Source organism: Melanerpes formicivorus, unplaced genomic scaffold, assembly GCF_026170545.1.
Source record: "Melanerpes formicivorus ecotype bairdi unplaced genomic scaffold, bMelFor1.0.p_v2 SCAF_2, whole genome shotgun sequence".
Taxonomy (NCBI): Eukaryota; Metazoa; Chordata; class Aves; order Piciformes; family Picidae; genus Melanerpes; species Melanerpes formicivorus.
The window spans coordinates 10,436,269-10,454,365 of record NW_027142354.1 but is presented as its reverse complement, the minus strand read 5'-3'; the positions used below and the strand labels follow the sequence as shown (position 1 = coordinate 10,454,365).

Sequence of the window (18,097 nt, the reverse complement as noted above, 5' to 3'; positions counted from 1 at the left end):
AGCACTGCATCTTCAGAAAGTACATCCCACAGGCTGCTTAACTACTTGTGAGGCTAACTCAAGCAGAAGAAAGATAGCTTTCTTGGGCAATGACATTACTGTGTCACTGTGATGAGATCTTAACTAGTCTGGACTCTAAAGCACACTAGTTTTTTTGTTTTGTTTTAAAGAAGACATTTTTATTACTGTAAAGATAGTTTCAAAGTTGCACAATTTCCAGCACATTTTAATTGGCTTGCGTTATCTTGCAGATGCCCAAATGAGATCACATTTCCATAGATGGCTTATCCATAATGAAAGCATTCATTTTAATTACTGTTCAAGCTTTGACTGTCATGGACTAAGAAATAAAGTTCCTAATCCTTGGAGTCCCAGGGTATGAATTATAGTATAAAAGCAGACATATGGGTAGTCTTCACAGTAAGTAGAAATAAGACAATGAAAAGAGTGGCTTCTGATGATATAATGAAGGTCAGTTAGAATAGAATGGAATGGAATGGAATGGAATGGAATGGAATGGAATGGAATGGAATGGAATAGAATAGAATAGAATAGAATAGAATAGAATAGAATAGAATAGAATAGAATAGAATAGAATAGAATAGAATAGAATAGAATAGGACCAGGTTGGAAGAGACCTTCGAGGTCATCGAGTCCAAACTATCATCCAACACCATCTAAACAACTAAACCATGGCACTAAGCACCCTAGCAAGTCTCTTCCTAAACACCTCCAGTGATGGTGATGGTGACTCCACCACCTCCCTGGGCAGCCCATTCCAATGGCAAATCACTCTCTCTGTGAAGAATGTCTTCCTAACATCCAGTCTAAACCTCCCCTGCCACAGCTTGAGACTGTGTCCTCTTGTTCTGTCACAGGTTGCCTAGGAGAAGAGACCAGCCCCCAGCTGTCCACAACCCCCCCTCAGGTAGCTGTAGAGCCTCCTCCCCTGAGCCTCCTCCTCTCCAGGCTAAGCAACCCCAGCTCCCTCAGCCTCTCCTCATAGGGCTTGTGCTCCAAACCCCTCACCAACTTTGTTGCCCTTCTCTGGACACGTTCAAGAGCCTCAAGGTCCTTCTTAAACTGAGGGGCCCAGAACTGGACACAGTACTCAAGGTGTGGCCTAACCAGTGCAGTTGACACAAAATGTACAATATTTGAGCTGCAGTACAATAAACCTGACATTACAATGACTATCCCATATTTTAAGAGAGGTGTCTTGAAGAAGGAAAAAGAAGAAACACTTTTAGATTGTAAAACTGCTAAGCATTGCTAGCCAAGTTCCCCAGGGGCTTAGCACGTATTTGTAGAATAATGCAATTCTCATGTTGAAGAGCTTATGGTGGAGTCACATCAAATACATAAGGTACATAAAAAAGTGTGAAGTATTCCTGAGATGGACAAAGAAGAAAACTCTAATGTTACTGTAATTTGTCACCACCTAAGGATGCTTTGCTGTATTGAAGTGCAACATCCAACATCCACATGCTACTTCTACTCCAGCACTCGAAATCCCACCAGGAAAATCCTCTGAACATTTCTCCTAGTTGCATGTAGACAATTTAGTCCTCAGGGTACTGAATTTTCCAGCCACCTCTAATCCTTTTGTGGGATTCATAAAGGAAGCCTTTCCTGACTCGCTGTACTTACAGGCTTGTAAACTTGGATGGGATATAGGCTTGGGTGACCCTCAAATCCTGTCCCCAGGAGGAAAAACCCAGCTAGAATACAAGGCAGGACAGCCCTTTGTTTAGCTCAGTAATTTTACATTTAAAGCCATCATCCAGTATTTTGGCAAAATAGTTTGGACAGGAGATGCCCTCCTGTTTGGCAGAATAACTAGTAACCTGCTCTTGTTGCATTATTTGGCCTTGAAGGAAAACAAGGGCAAGAGAAAGGAGTGCATTAAATGAACTCATGTACATTGTGTCATCATGTATCACTCTATAAAGCAGCAGATTTTAATTATGGAGGGAAGGGAGACAGTGCCTCCCATGAATCAATAAACCCATAAAATGCTTTGCTAGCACAGCAGCAACAGGTGCTCAGCATTATGAATGCACCATGGCTTCAAACAAAAGGACCCTATCTGGTACAGAGGAGCCTCACACGTTACCTATGAGTGGGGAGTTGCTGAACGCTCCCAAACGACAATGCCCCTTGGCTCACTAGACTAGAAGAGAACTCCTGTTGAACACTGCAGTGGTATGAAATCAAGTGAAACTTCTGTTTATGTACTACAGTTGTAGAAAGGGAAGAAATTATTTAAACCACTTGTTTAACAGATATCTAACAGATTTTGCTAGTGGCTCTGAAAGTGGCTTTTATCATTAGAATTGTAACACCCTATGAGGAGAGGCTGAGGGAGCTGGGATTGTTTAGCCTGGAGAAGAGGAGGCTCGGGGTGACCTCATTGCTCTCTACAACTACCTGAAAGGTGGCTGTAGCTGGGAAGGGGTTGGTCTCTTCTCCCAGGCAACCAGCACCAGAACAAGGGGACACAGTCTCAAGCTGTGCCAGGGGAGGTTTAGACTCGAGGTGAGGAGGAAGTTCTTCACCGAGCGAGTCATTCGTCATTGGAATGGGATGCCCAGGGAGGTGGTTGAGTTACCGTCCCTGGAGGCGTTCAAGAGGACATTGGACATGGCACTTGGTGCCATGGTCTAGTCACGGGGTCTGTGTTGATAGGTTGGACTCGATGATCCTCAAGGTCATTTCCAACCTGAGTTATACTGTGATATAGGAAGGAAAGACTGAATTAAAAAACCTCCACCAAACTAAAAGGCTGTATCTAGTACTGCTAGAATGGCATTTCCCCCTCTACTGGGTTTGGCTAAGCTGAAGTTAATTCTTCCCAGAGCATCTTTCTAGTGCTGCATTTTGCAGTGATGTAGCTGGGTGTTGATAACACACCACTGTTTTGGCTACTGCTGAGCCAGGCACCAAGGCTGTGCTTTTACAACATTCCCTCCCCCATAAGAGTAGGCTGAGGGATAGGAAAGATCTTGGGAGGGGACACAGCTGGGCCAGCTGACCCAAACTGACCGAGGGGGTAGTCCATACCATATGACATCAGCCCAGATATAAAAGCTAAGGGAAGCAAGGAAGTGTGGGGAGATTTGTTGCTATTGTCTGTCCTCTGGAGCAACCACTACATGTATTAGAGCTCTGACTCCAGGGAGTGACCCAACATTGTCTGCTGATGAAAGTAAATAACATCTTTGTTTGCCTTTGCTGCTTCACGCAGCCTTTGCTTTACTTTTCTTCCTATTAAATTTCTTCTATCTTGACTCACAGACCTTTTGTTACATTTTCACCTTCCCCTGTCCACCTGAGAAGGGGAATGATACAGCAGCTTTAGTGGGCATCTGGCCTCTAGCCAGGGTCAAACCACCACACCCCCTACAGAGGTTACAGCCTATGAAGGTATACTGCTTTACTTTATGAATTAGAAGACATATGTCTTAGTAAAACAAAACTGAAAAAGGACAAGAACCAAACTGAAAAATGCCAACAAGAAGTTTAGAGAGTTCTCAAATAAAAATTAAGTTCTATGCATCCACTACCAAAATCATCAGAGAGGCTGTCAACACAGGGGTGTAAGCAAACCCAGAGCTGTCAAGAAAAAAAGAACCAGTATATCCCCCGGATGAATAATGCTGACATTTCTTCTTGACAATGGGGGATGTTTTTGGACAGAGAGGGAATACAACTCCCTTACCCTCAGATATATGCACAGTATCACAGTATCACAGTATCACAGTATCACTTAGGTTGGAAAGGACCTCGAGGATCATCGAGTCCAACCTGACACCGCAGACCCCATGACTAGACCATGGCACCAAGTGCCACGTCCAATCTCCCCTTGAACGCCTCCAGGGTCGATGACTCAACCACCTCCCTGGGCAACCCATTCCAATGCCGAATGACTCGCTCGGTGAAGAACTTCCTCCTCACCTCAAGTCTGAACCTCCCCTGGCGCAGCTTGAGACTGTGTCCCCTTGTTCTGGTGCTGGTTGCCTGGGAGAAGAGGCCAACTCCCTCCTGGCTACAACCACCCTTCAGGTAGTTGTAGAGGGCAATAAGGTCACCCCTGAGCCTCCTCTTCTCCAGGCTAAACAATCCCAGCTCCCTCAGCCTCTCCTCATAGGGCTTGTGCTCAAGGCCTCTCACCAGCCTTGTTGCCCTTCTCTGGACACGCTCAAGTGTCTCAATGTCCTTCTTAAACTGAGGAGCCCAGAACTGGACACAGTACTCAAGGTGCGGCCTAACCAGAGCAGAGTACAGGGGCACTATGACCTCCCTGCTCCTGCTGGCCACACTATTCCTAATGCAGGCCAGAATGCTATTGGCCCTCCTGGCCACCTGAGCACACTGCTGGCTCATATTCAGGTGGCTGTCGATCAGCACACCCAGGTCCCTCTCTGTCTGGGAGCTCTCCAGCCACTCCGACCCCAGCCTATAGCTCTGCATGGGATTGCCATAGCCAAAGTGCAGCACTCGGCACTTGGACTTGTTGAAAGCCATCCCATTGGACTCTGCCCATCTTTCCAGTCGGTCGAGGTCCCTCTGCAGAGCCTTTCTACCCTCTAATTGACTAACATCTGCCCCTAACTTTGTGTCATCTGCAAACTTGCTGATGACTGACTCTACCCCTTCATCCAGATCATCAACGAATATGTTGAAGAGGACAGGGCCCAGCACTGATCCCTGGGGGACACCACTGGTGACTGGCCTCCAGCTGGATGCGGCACCGTTCACGACCACTCTCTGGGCCCGGCCCTCCAGCCAGTTCCTAACCCAGCACAGAGTGTAGTGGTCCAATCCACAGGCTGACAGCTTAGTCAGCAGTTTGCTGTGGGGGACGGTGTCAAAGGCCTTGCTGAAGTCTAGGTAGACCACATCCACAGGCCTCCCCACATCCACCAGGCGGGTCACCTGATCATAGAAAGAGATCAGGTTGGAGAGGCAGGATCTGCCCTTCCTGAATCCATGTTGGCTGGACCTGAGCCCTTGGCCATCCTTCAGGTGCGCAGTTATTGCTGCCAGGATAATCTGCTCCATCACTTTCCCTGGCACTGAGGTCAGGCTGACTGGCCTGTAGTTTCCAGGTTCCTCCATCCGACCCTTCTTGTGGATGGGGACCACGTTGGCCAGTTTCCAGTCATCTGGGACCTCACCGGTGAGCCAGGACTGGAGGAAAATGATGGAGAGTGGCCTAGCTAGCACATCCGCCAGCTCTCTCAGCACCCTAGGATGGATCCCATCTGGTCCCATGGACTTGTGGATATCCAAGTGGCTCAGCAGGTCCCGAACTAACTCCTCATGGATTTCCAGGGTATTACTCTGCTCCCCGACCCCAACGCCCAGCTCCGGAGACCACTCGTCCTGAACTCCTGCCTTGCTGTTAAACATTGAGGTAAAGAAGGTGTTCAGGACCTCAGCTTTATCCTCATCCTCAGTAACTGTGTTCCCCTCCAGGTCCACTAGGGAGTTCAGGTTCTTCCTGCCCTTCTTCTTATTGTTAATATATTTATAAAAATGCTTTTTATTATCTTTGACTGAGGTGGCCAGCTTCAGTTCCAGCTGGGCCTTAGCCTCCCTAATTTTATTCCTACATAATCTAACAGCTTCCTTGAACATACCTCGAGAAGCCTTCCCCTCCTTCCAAAGGTGATACAGCCTCCTCTTCCCCCTTAAATCCTCCAGGAGCTGCTTGCTCATCCAGGCTGGTCGCCTTCCCCGCCGGCTTGCCTTCCGGCACATGGGAACCGCCAATTCCTGTGCCTTCAAGAGCTCCTGTTTGAAGTAGGTCCAACCCTCCTGAACCCCTTGGTTCATGAGGGCTGGTACCCAGGGGACTTTGCAGACAAGTTTTTTAAATAGGCTGAAGTTCGCCCTTCGGAAGTCCAAGGTGGAGGTTCTGTTGGTGCTCCTCCCAATCTCCCTGCATAATGAAAACTTCACTATCTCGTGGTCACTGCACCCTAGGCAGCCTCCCACGATCACATCTCCCACCAGCCCTTCCCTATTGCAGAACAGCAGGTCAAGCAGAGCCTGTCCCCTGGTAGGCTCGCTTAACAGCTGTGTCAGGAAGCAGTCCTCCATTCGCTCCAGGAATCTTCTGGACTGCCTCCTCCCTGCTGAATTAAGTTCCCAGCAGATATCTGGGAGGTTGAAGTCACCAACAAGGACAAGATCAGATGATCTTGAGACAGCCTCCAGTTGCTTGTAGAACAACTCATCAGCCGCCTCATCCTGGTTGGGTGGTCTGTAACAGATTCCAATCAGGATGTCAGACTTGTTAGGTTGTCCTCTGATTTTGACCCACAGGCTCTCAACTACCTCATCTTCCACCACAAGTTGTGTGGCAGAGATTGACTCTCTAATATACAGAGCCACTCCTCCTCCTCTTCTCCCTCGCCTGTCCCTCCTAAAGAGCCTGTAACCCCCCATTGTAGCACTCCAATCGTGGGTGCTGTCCCACCAAGTTTCTGAGATGGCGACTACATCATAGTCGCCCTGATGGATTAGGACCTCCAACTCCTCTTGCTTGTTGCCCAGGCTGCGTGCATTGGTGTACATGCATCGCAGCTGGGTTCCTGACTTCTCAACTGACCCTACCTTGCGCCCTACTCTTACCTCTGCAGAGGGACTGATTGCCTCACCCACCCCCTTCAGACCTAGTTTAAAGCCCTCCTAATGAGCCCTGCCAACTCCAGTGCCAGGACTCTTTTACCCCTTCTAGATAGATGCACCCCATCAGGACCCAGCAGGTCAGGTGCAGTGAAAGGTTCCACCAGAAGTACATCAGGGGAACTTTTTGTGTGGCAATGTACTTTACAACTAATTCAAAATTATTATTTCAACTCACCAGATTAATTGGCAAGAAGACAGCCTGAAGACAACCTGAGAAGTGGCATCCCAGAGTCTGTTTGGCCTCTCCTGATCTGCATCCAGGAAAGGGACACTAAGAAGCCAGAGAAGACGGTTTTGTGGTTTCAACACCAACCACTATACCCCATGAAGCTTCCTTACGTTGTTCTTCTCTCACATGAGATACACACACAAGGAGCTCTAGGAAAGAGCTGGCAGTGTCAGAACAGCTTAGAAGGGCACATGTTTTCTCCTCAGCTACCACTGAAGAACAAATGGTGTTAACGGCTATGGTTGCAGCAGCCCTTATCCTTGGAAGCGCGTAAGCAAAGGTCTAAGCTGGGTTTATGTAATCTGTGCCATATCTGGAGAGATGTGCATAATTACATGTGGAAATTATGGCAACTGATTCTTCCATGCCACTGTTATATGCCAGACTTGGCTGGCAGAATTTGGTACTGCCAGGCCATTACCATTCTTGGGTGTTTGTGCCCATTAACAAGGAAGTTTGATTATTTAACTCAAGACTGAGATTTTTGCTACCAGCAAGGCAGCTAAGAACCAGGGGAGTTCTTTAATCACAACCTTAATTATGAGTAGTAGGCATCTGTCATACTTCTAATTAACTTGGGAAAGGATGATCCTATCTTGAGATATGCAAGGTAGGTCATTCAATCCACTGGAATTAACCTGGTTACTTATAACTAACCACAAAAATAAAAAGACTTTAAAAAGTAACCAGAACAAAAAAAGGGAGAGGAAAGTAAGCCCAAGAGAGTCTGGATTGTAGCTGGCCTACATTACAACAATTTAACTAATGAAAAGGCTAAGAGGAGGAAGAACTAAGAACTTGAGGCAGCATCTCTGTCTGCAGACATGGTGCAAGTCTTCACAGACCCCCTCTTTAACAGCGCACACTGCTAATGCATCTCTGAATTATGGATCAGAGAAAAATCAGCTATTGCTGGTGACAGCTCCTGCAAGGCACCACAGCTAAAAGAACTGATGAACATATTCAGGTGAAACTTTATTCTACACATTTTCAGCAGTTTTTTTTTTCTTCTTACATTACGCTTTAAACCAGTTCCAAATTAAAGCAAGCAAATAACATTGAATAATGGTTTTTATTTTTCACTTTATCTGAAACGTTGGCCTTCTCTGCTCAGAAAGAGACCAGACTGCCATTTATATTACAAATGATGAAGAAATGTTTGCAAGAATGCAGTGCATAAAATATATTGAGAGGAAACAAAAAAATCCTATTCCAAAATTCTATGTATATTAACAGCATCCTGCAGTCTCTCCTCTCCATCTCCTTTTATCAGCTACATATTTATCTGCTGCACCAATGAATTCCTATTACTAATGGGTAATGAAATCACTCTCTTTACTCCTTCATCAAACTCTTATGCATGCCTTGCCTCCAAGGGGTAACACAGGGAATAATATAGTTTACATATACCTTTTAAATTCAAGTTGTTTCAGTCCAGCTTCCTGCCCCATTTAATTTTACAGTTTGAGACAAAGCAGAACAGCTGAAAATATTACTCTATTAAGCATAACCAGGTTTTATGTGGGAAGATACGTTTCAAATACATTAACTTTAAGACATGAGAAGATACATACATACATTTATGAGAGTTTGTTGTCGTGATGAGTTCATTCACCAGTATTATCATAGTATCCTAGTAGTTTCAGTCAGGGTTGGAAGGGACCACAAGGATCATCTAGTTCCAACGCCCCTGCCATGGGCAGGGACACCCCACACTACATCAGGCTGGCCACAGCCTCATCCAGCCTGGACTTAAACACCTCCAGGGATGGGGCCTCAACCACCTCCCCTGGACAACCCATTCTAAGGCTTCACCACTCTCATGGTGAAGAACCTCCTCCTCACCTCCAGCCTTAATCTCCTCACCTCCAGCTTCATTCCATTCCCCCTAGTCCTATCACCACCTGAGATCCTGAGAAGTCCTTCCCCAGCCTTCTTGTAGGCCCCCTTCAGATACTGGAAGGCCACAATTAGGTCACCTCGGAGCCTTCTCTTCTGCAGACTGAACAGCCCCAACTCTTTCAGTCTGTCCTCACAGGAGAGGTGCTCCAGCCCTCTGATCATCCTTGTGGCCCTTCTCTGGACACGTTCCAGCACCTCCACATCCCTCCTGTAATAGGGGCTCCAGAACTGGACGCAGTAGTCCAGGTGGGGTCTCATCAGAGCTGAATAGAGGGGGATAATCACCTCCCTTGACCTGCTGGCCACACTTCTCTTGATTCAAGAAAAAGGTGCAGAATATCATTATCCACAGAGGCAACAAAGTTCCCAGTAAGTTTTGCTCAGTTGCTCAAGTGCAATGCAGCTTATTCCAGCATTTGCATTAAATCAGAACAGTCTTCCTGAACCTGCAGAACCTAAACCAGGTCTACCATCATTGTTAAAAAACTATGAAGAAACAAATAAATTGTCCAGAAACTTTCTACTACTCCTTGCAGACCTTCTCATGGGATGGATTTGACACTGTAATTGGGGGGGGGTCTATCAATTAAATTAGTTACTAAAGACAAAATAAACCTAGTAAAGACTGGGAGATGTCTCTTAGTACTCAAAGAATCACTTTGTCATCTTTACAGCATTATGGTAGCAATCTGGGAAAGAACAACTACAAATACCCAACCTAAAGACAGTGTTTCAGAGGCAGAGTTATTTGCTTTATTCTGCCTGTCCTTCTGCAAGCTGTTTTACCACAGAACTCTGATTCAGAGTTCAGTTCTAAATATATCCAAAATGAAAACTGAAATCACAAAAAGACCTGTCTGGTGTTATTACTGGAGAGTTCCCAAATGTTGTATTAATGAATCAATGAAGACATGAAGACAAAAGACTGCTTTCACGCAGCAGATTTAGCAAGGATTCATTAAATCTCATTCACAGATTAAAAAGACTTTTGGCTGACTCCTCACTGAAAGCCTGCAGAAGAAAATCATAAAAATTTTGCCTATCAGCAAGCAGTACACCTAATCCCCTAACACAGGCACAGGGAATAAACTAACATTTCATAAACGAAATAGCTGTTCAACGTGGACAGTATGTAAATAAGGGGAATTAGAAGAGTCTTCTTATTGCTGTCTACAACTACCTGAAGGGAGGTTGTAGCCGGGTGGGGGTTGGTCTCTTCTTGCGGGCAACCAGCAACAGGACAAGAGGACACAGTCTCAAGCTGTACAAGGGGAAGTTTAGGTTTGATCTTAGAAAACAGTTCTTCACAGCCCATGGGAATGGGATGCCCAGGGAAGTGGTGGGGTCAACATCCTTGAAGGTGTTAAGAAAAGACTGGATGAGGCACTCAGTACCATGGTTAGTCGATTAGATATGGTTGGGTGATCGGTTGGACTCGATGGTCTTGGAGGTCTCTTCCAATCTGGCTGATTCTGTGATTCTCCCTCTCAAGTAACTTTGGAAGAATATTTTCTAGTTCCAGAAAATCCTTATCCATTTCAAAAAACACCACATGTTAGAAGAGTGCAATAAGGACTAAATATTCGAAAATAAATCAGATCAGCAAACTGAGCTTCCTTCAGAAAAGGTAATTGTTTGCTCTTGAAAAGTTTTGTCTTGTAAGCTGTAAGTTTCTTGGGAAATCTGGGCCCAGACTGAACTGACGTGCTGGATTACATGACACAGCTTTATCTGTGACCAAAGAAAACAAAGGGAAGCAGAAGAAAGGGCAATTTTAAATGCTTGACCATGCCTTTCTTTTCAAAACCAACTCGTTTAGTGTCAGTACCCATTACACTACAGTGTACCTGGAGAGCTTATTTCTGGGTGAGTGCGACCGTTTTAGGCTGTGCCTTTAAGAAAGGGACAGTTACTGGAACACTCTGGCTTGTGGTCCCTTCCAACCCTGACTGATACTCTGATACTCTGATACTATGATTAAGCTTAGCAATGAAAAAATTCAAAAAAAGAAAGCAAAAATTGCAAATCTGTTGAGGCCAAAAGGGCTCCGAATCCAGAATCGGCTGCCGTAGAATCACAGAATGGTAGGGGTTGGAAGGGACCTCTGGAGATCATCTAGTCCAATCCTCCTGCCAAAGCAGGTTCACCTAGGGCAAGCCACACAGAACACATCCAAATGGGTTTGAATCTCTCCAGAGAATGAGACTCCACAACCTCTCTGGGCAGCCTGTTCCAGTGCTCCATCACCTCACAGCAAAGAAGTTTTTCCTCCTGTTGAGGGGAAACCTCCCGTGTTCCAGTTTGTGTTTGTTGCCCCTCGTTCTGTCATTGGGCACCAGTGAAAAGAGACTGGCCCCATCTTCTTGACACCCACCCTTAAGGTGTTAATTAATAATTTCCTTTTCCACTGCTGATTTGACCATACTGATAGTGCTTTTGCTGATAATGTATGTTTTCCTTCAGACAAAAGTCTAACTGCATGAAGGAGAAGTATTTCAATTACATAAGGTCAGAATTTAAAAGCATCCAACCAGAAAAAAATTCAGGATCCCCTTAGTCCACAACCAAACCCAAACCCATGATACTCATCTTCAGTCCAGACTATGTCCCTTTCCTGCTGCACACTGTTTCCTTGACAGTATAGCACTTGAGTTCAGCAAAATGTCCCTACTTCTCAATGTATTTCACTCAACTATAACATGTCTGGGCTAGCCACATCGCATGACTCTCTTCATCTAAGGTTAAGTGCTGAATCATCATTTCCTCTATGTCTGCAACCCTATAAACTAAACAGTGACTCACTTTGGTGCCTCACTGATAAAACACAGAATTTGATTATGTCTCCCTTCCCAAGAAGAAAATGTACAAATAAAGAAAATACAGAACTGAAAATGTTTAATTATTCCATGTGAAACTGCAATCCTGCTATTGATGTATTACAAGAAGGTGGACAACAAGGCACTGTATGATTGTGTGATTTTATATATATATATATATATATATATATATCTTTTAGAAGGTGTTTCAGTTTGACAGCAAAAATATCATGGCAACAGCAAAGGTGAATGCCAAAGTGGCCTTATGTTAGATACACTGCTCCCTCTGGTCACACTTTCTGGATTACCTGGTTTCTCAGTATCTCTTAGTATGATTTAAAGCACCTAAATAACCTCAGTTTAGTCCCCAGGATGAAAAAACTAATAAATCTGCCTTTATGACAGAGAAGAGCAGAGAACAAACAAACAGCACAGTTGCTGAAATAAGTATTTCTACAGAAATATTAGGCTCAGTAGATCAACAACATGCAAGGTCTGAATGCAAAATCTATTCTTCTCAGGCAGCTTGCTTTCTATGTGGGAGTGGAAAATCTCCCTTATGAGGAGAGACTAAGGGAGCTGGGTGTCTTTAGCTTGGAGAAAAGGAGACTAAGGGGTGACCTCATTAAGGTGTGAAAAAGGACCTGGGGGTCCTAGTGGATGGAAGGTTGACCATGAGCCAGCAATGTGCTCATGTGGACAGGAAGACCAATGCCGTTCTGGGGTGTATTAGGAGGGGTGTGGTTGGTAGGTCTAGAGAGTTTCTCCTCCCCCTCTACTTTGCCCTGATGAGGCTTCACCTGGGATATTGTGTCCAGTTCTGGGCCTCTCAGTTCAAGAAGGACAGAGAACTGCTTGAAAGAGTTCAGAGCAGAGCCACAAAGATGATCAAGGTAGTGGAACATCTTCCTTACAAGGAGAGACTGAGGGAGCTGAGGCTCTTTAACTTGGAAGGAGGCTAAGGGGTGAATAGACTAAGGGACATATCTGATAAGAGGAAGAGAATCCAAAGCTCATATTGAAAAAAAGAGTATCAGTTTTCTCCCAGGCAACCAGAACAGGAGGACACAGTCTCAAGCTGTGCCGGGGGAGGTTTGGGCTGGATGTTGGGAAGAAGTTCTTCCCAGCAGGAGAGATTGGCCATTGGAGTGTGCTGTCCAGGGAGGTGGTGGAGTCACCATCCCTGGAGGTGTTTAAAAGGAGACTGGATGAGGCACTCAGTGCCAAGGTTTAGTTGATCAGATGGTGCTGGGTGATAGGTTGGACTCGATAATCTCTGAGGTCTTTTCCAACCTATTCTAGTCTAGTCTAGTCTAGTCTACCTCATTCATGTTTATAAATATGCAAAGGCTGAGTGCCAAGAGGGTGGAGCCAGGCTCTTCTCAGTGATGCCCAATGACTGAACAAGGGGCAATGGTGGAAGTTGAGGCATAGGAAATTCCATGGAAACATGAGAAAAAAAATTTTCCCTGTGAGGGTAACAGAACACTGGAACAGGCTGCCCAGGGGGGTTGTGGAGTCTCCCTCTCTGGAAATATTCAAAACCCATCTGACTGCATGCCAATGTGATCTGGTAGAGGTGATCCTGCTGTGCCTAGGGGGTTGGACTAGATGATCTTTTGAAGTCCCTTCCAACCCCTAACATTCTGTGATCAAATGCAGTTAATACACTTGTGTTTGTTACAGGTGTTCATTTATATCACAATAAAAACAGTCTTTCCTCCTTAGTCACTAAAAAGACCACTGCCTTCTCTCCAGCACAAAACTCCTGCTGACTTAAGAATTACCCAGTGCTTAATAAGTGCAAAAAGATAAACATAACTTCAGAGTATCACTTCTATTCTGCAAATTCAACAGGAGCATTTCCCCACACAATCATACTACACGAAACATGTAAGAGAATGTGGCAGTTTTAGGCTATGCCTTTAAAATTAAGCTGCAGATTTTAAGCAGAAAAGTAGAAAAATATAAATAATTCACTGCTGGGTGTAAAAAGGCAAACAAAAGATTATTCTAAATGAATTTCATTGGACAGAATGTCTGGTTAATGTGAATGGGAAACTGTAACCCACCACAGAGGAAGATGTCATTTCCAAAATGGCATTCAGAAGAACTAGAGATACTAACTGCAATCCCTAACCTGGAGGTTAGTTTACTACTTATTACAGAAAGTTGAATTCTATTTTAATTAGAAGTTTAGAAAGAGGGTATGAGATAGACCATCTAGCAAAGAGAGAGAGGGGTATTAGTGAGAGTAAGGCTTTGAGTTCTTCTTGACAGCTGCATTTGGGTAGTATAAATCTTCCCTGGTCTCTTAAGTCACCATGCTGGTTTCGTGCTCTTCCAGTTTGGGAATCTCTGATGATATGCAGGCAGAGCTACAGGCTGGGGTCGGAGTGGCTGGAGAGCTGCCAAACAGAAAGGGACCTGGGGGTGCAGATTGACAGCTGCCTAAACATGAGCCAGCAGTGTGCCCAGGTGGACAAGAAGGCCAACAGCATCCTGGCCTGCATCAAGAATAGTGTGGCCAGCAGGAGCACACAAGTCATTGTGCTCCTGTACTCAATGCTGGTTAGGCCACACCTTGAGTACTGTGACCAGTTCTAGGCCCCTCAATTTTAGAAGGACACTGAGATACTTGAATGTGTCCAGAGAAGGGCAACCAGGCTGGGGAGAGGCCTTGAGCACAAGCCCTATGAGGAGAGGTTGAGGGAGCTGGGATTGTTTAGCCTGGAGAAGAGGAGGCTCAGGGGAGACCTTATTGCTGTCTACAACTACCTGAAGGGTGGTTGTAGCCAGGAGGGAGTTGGTCTCTTCTCTCAAGCAACCAGCACCAGAACAAGAGGACACAGTCTCAAGTTGCACCAGGCGAAGTTTAGGCTCAAGGTGAGGAGAAAGTTCTTCACAGAGAGAGCTGTTAGCCATTGAAATGTGCTGCCCAGGGAGGTGGTGGAGTCACTGTCCCTGGAGGTGTTCAAGAGGGGATTGGACATGGCACTTGGTGCCATGGTTTAGTCATGGGGTCTGTGGTGACAGGTTGGACCTGATGATCTCTTCCAACCTCGGTGATTCTGTGATTCTGGTGTGCATTTACTGGGATCAACAGGACATATTTTTGATAGAATTAAAAAAACAAAAGAAAGCAAATACATTTAGGTGATTTAGCTGCTCATGTGCTAGCAACTTACAGTGAAGTCTGTACTCCTGCACCTCTATTTCCACATCTGTTTTGAATGATTAGAAGCTTTTGTGTTACCTTGACTGCTGCGTTCTTAATACCTACAAGACTGCTGCAGCTGTGCAGCAAATCTCACAGAACCAGGCAAGTACCAATGCTGACCTAGTTTCACACAAACGTGCTCACACTCGGGGCTGCCTAGGATAAACAGCATTTACTCTCCTCCAGAAGCAGTAACACAGTCTAACACACAGCCATATACTGTCTTGAGGACACATTTTAGCAGATCCATTGCTGAGACCAGCTGCTTGGAAAAAACCCTCAAAAGGCCTTAGCTGTTCAGTCAGGCCTGGCTTAGCTGTGATGTTTTCAAGTGGTCTGTAACCTTCAGGTTACAATGTACAAAGATTTTATTCCACTTTTAGCCAAGGCACAGTGTTGAAGCCCGAGTTGTAACTCCCCTTGATTACAGTATGTTTTCTCCCTCTGTTCTCTCGAAATATTGAAATCAAAACATACATTTTGCTTTGATCTCAAGACAAAGCTGTAGCCTGATTTTCACCCTAGACACATTTTGCTGTTCTTTTAGCCAGAGAAGGATTTGTACATCAAAATTTCACTCAGTGGAATAAAGACAATGTTCCCCTTGTGGTTTTTTGGTTGTTGGTTTTTTTGTGTGGGGGGGGTTGGTTGTTTGGTTTGGTTTTAATACATAAATAAAAGTTTAGGTTTTGGCTTGGTTTGGTGTTTCAGGGTTCTTTGTTTTCTCTTTCTCACATATCAAGACAACTGGAGAACACATCTACTCATAATTGTAGTAAAACACAGGGTTCACATATTCTCAGTGTGAGGGCACTGCATCACAGATGCATCTCATGGCTTTCAATGAAACAGTGTGTGAGCAAATTCCGAATCTGTAACAGTCAAGGAGATAAAAAAAGTGACTTACACAAAACTACTGCACACCAAGAGAGACCTGCTGGTTCAGCAGTGCTACTTCTTAACTCTTCCCCTTTCCCACAGTAGAGACATAAGAGGCAGGAAAGAGGCATGCTGGGTTAGGAATGCAGATCTGGGTGTCACCAGTTTAGCCTGTACTTGGGCAGAAACCTGCTCCCATAAAACAGGTAACGGTCCACACAAGTACTCCTCTCTTTTTTCTGCTGCTATGCTAACCCTTCTGTATGTTCTGACACTGAGTGCATATTGCACCCAGGTAGTCTTCAGTGGCAAAAAGTATAGCTCCTACAGAACAGGTGGATAACACATATCCATTGTAACAAGGATGCACCATGTAAGAGAGAGATAAAATACCTACCCTACGCACTTAGACATAAAGGACAGTCAAGCAGCAGATCCAAACATGTCAATCAGTACTAGGTATAATGAACATGCAAAAAGGTTCACCAGGTTTGCTCCAAAATCATTTTGACAAATGACCAGCTATAGCACAACAAACCCTGTAGTACAGACCTTACACCTAAACATCTGAGAACTAACCACCAACATACTGCTTCACACAAATAATACAGGTGTTGGAAGCCACTTTTTTATGGCAGTACTGGCAAGTCATGCAACCAACCCAGTGATAGGACAAGGAAGTTTGACAGCACCATTCCTCCAAAGCAGTACCTCCTGGGAACTGAGCTTCCTAACACACACAGGAGAATGCTAAAGCAGTTCTAGAAATGGAAGTTTTCACTGAATGTACAAAACAGTAATTTCCCTTATGCACTCGTTCATGGACATTTTGGTGACTAAACAGATCATGCTCCATCATTAGAATTTTATGAAGAGAACATATAGGTAACAAACTAGAAAGCACCTACTTGCACACAATCCAAAACACAAACCTCCACAGTCCAACTCTTGAACACTACAGCTCAATACTAAAGAGAAACACCCAAACTACAAATCATTTATCTGTGGATTCCTATGGAGTAAATTGATGGTCCTGTTTCAATTTGCTAAAACTGGGACAACCACTGCACTGATTAAATTATCTGATATAAATATATGCACTGATATAAATTATCTTCTTTTTAACACAAGGAATCACAGACTAAGTAGAGCTGAAAACAGCTGACATCCACCAGCAGGAAGGAGGGAATCAAATACTGTCCTAAGGTGAACATTTCCCAGGAAACAGCTAATTTGTTTGCTAACCCCAGCATTAAGTCATGCAGTCTCTGCTGTAAGCACTGATGTGTGTGAAACACTAACCTTCATCACTTCAACCTGCAGGTCTTCGTTGAGTGAAGGAGTCACTTTGACAGCATTCAGCATCTGATTAAGCAACTGTTTCTCATCTGAGTCTGTTTCCACGGATACGAACCTCTCATCAGACAGCAGTTTCTGCAAAGAGATATTGGCAACATAGAGGTTGAGAAAAAGCACCCTCAGCCCAGTTCTGACGTAAACTACTACACCTAAATCTGCTAGTGCTTGGTACTATGGTGACTATGTTTTCTATGTACAAACTTCAAATTGGCCCAGTAATACAGAATACAAAACTACTGAAAGCCTGGTAGATTTGTGCCACGACGAGGGGATAGTTACCATCTTTCAAATCAGATGCAATTCTGGGATCATCTTTCCCCATCCCATTCCTCCAGTGTCCAGAAAAACACAGACATCAGTAACTGACAGCAGAGATCATAAACCACTGCAAGTAATGCCCTCAGCAAAACCTCCTTAATGTTTTAGAAGCCAGGAGAAAATGGAATCCTTGCACCCTTCCCCCAAACCCCAAAAAAACACCATCAGGAAAAAACATGAAGCTTGTGTCCTGGCCTCAAACTGGTGCTGATCAGGGTTAACCCACAACAATGTTTTAAAGACCTTCCCACATATTAAGCATTTTTGCACAGTATGGCTTGATGAGATTTAACTCAATTTACAAGGAAATGAATATGCTTTTCTACATAAAGGAGAATGTCTATAGTTTAGAATGAGAAATATGGAGCTACTGGGAAGTCTGAGGAAGGGGCGGTAAGATGATGAAGCAACTAGAGCATCTCACTTATGAGGAAATGTTGACAGAGCTGGCATTGTTTAGTCTGGAGAAGACTCAGGGAGGATCCCATCAATGTATATAAATAATGGAAGGGAGGGTGCAAAGAGACAGGCTCTTCTCAGTGGTGCACAGTGACAATAAAGAAGCAATGGGCACAAACTGAAACACAGGAAGTTTCCTCTGAACATTAGGAAACGCTTTACTGTGAGGGTAACTGAGCACTAGCACAGGTTGCCCAGGGAGGCTGTGAAGGCTCC

The 18,097-nt window shown here is 44.7% G+C and overlaps 1 protein-coding gene across 3 annotated transcripts in view; it reads right to left on the bottom strand.

The window, feature by feature from the left end:
• ARFGEF3 (ARFGEF family member 3) overlaps positions 1-18,097 on the bottom strand; it is a 116,430-nt gene that overhangs the window by 71,939 nt on the left and 26,394 nt on the right. For all 3 annotated transcript variants that reach the window (XM_068150478.1, XM_068150487.1, XM_068150495.1), the window contains exon 4: positions 17,048-17,179. In XM_068150478.1, coding sequence (XP_068006579.1) covers positions 17,048-17,179 — 132 coding nt within the window. The remainder of the gene's footprint in view (positions 1-17,047; positions 17,180-18,097) is intronic.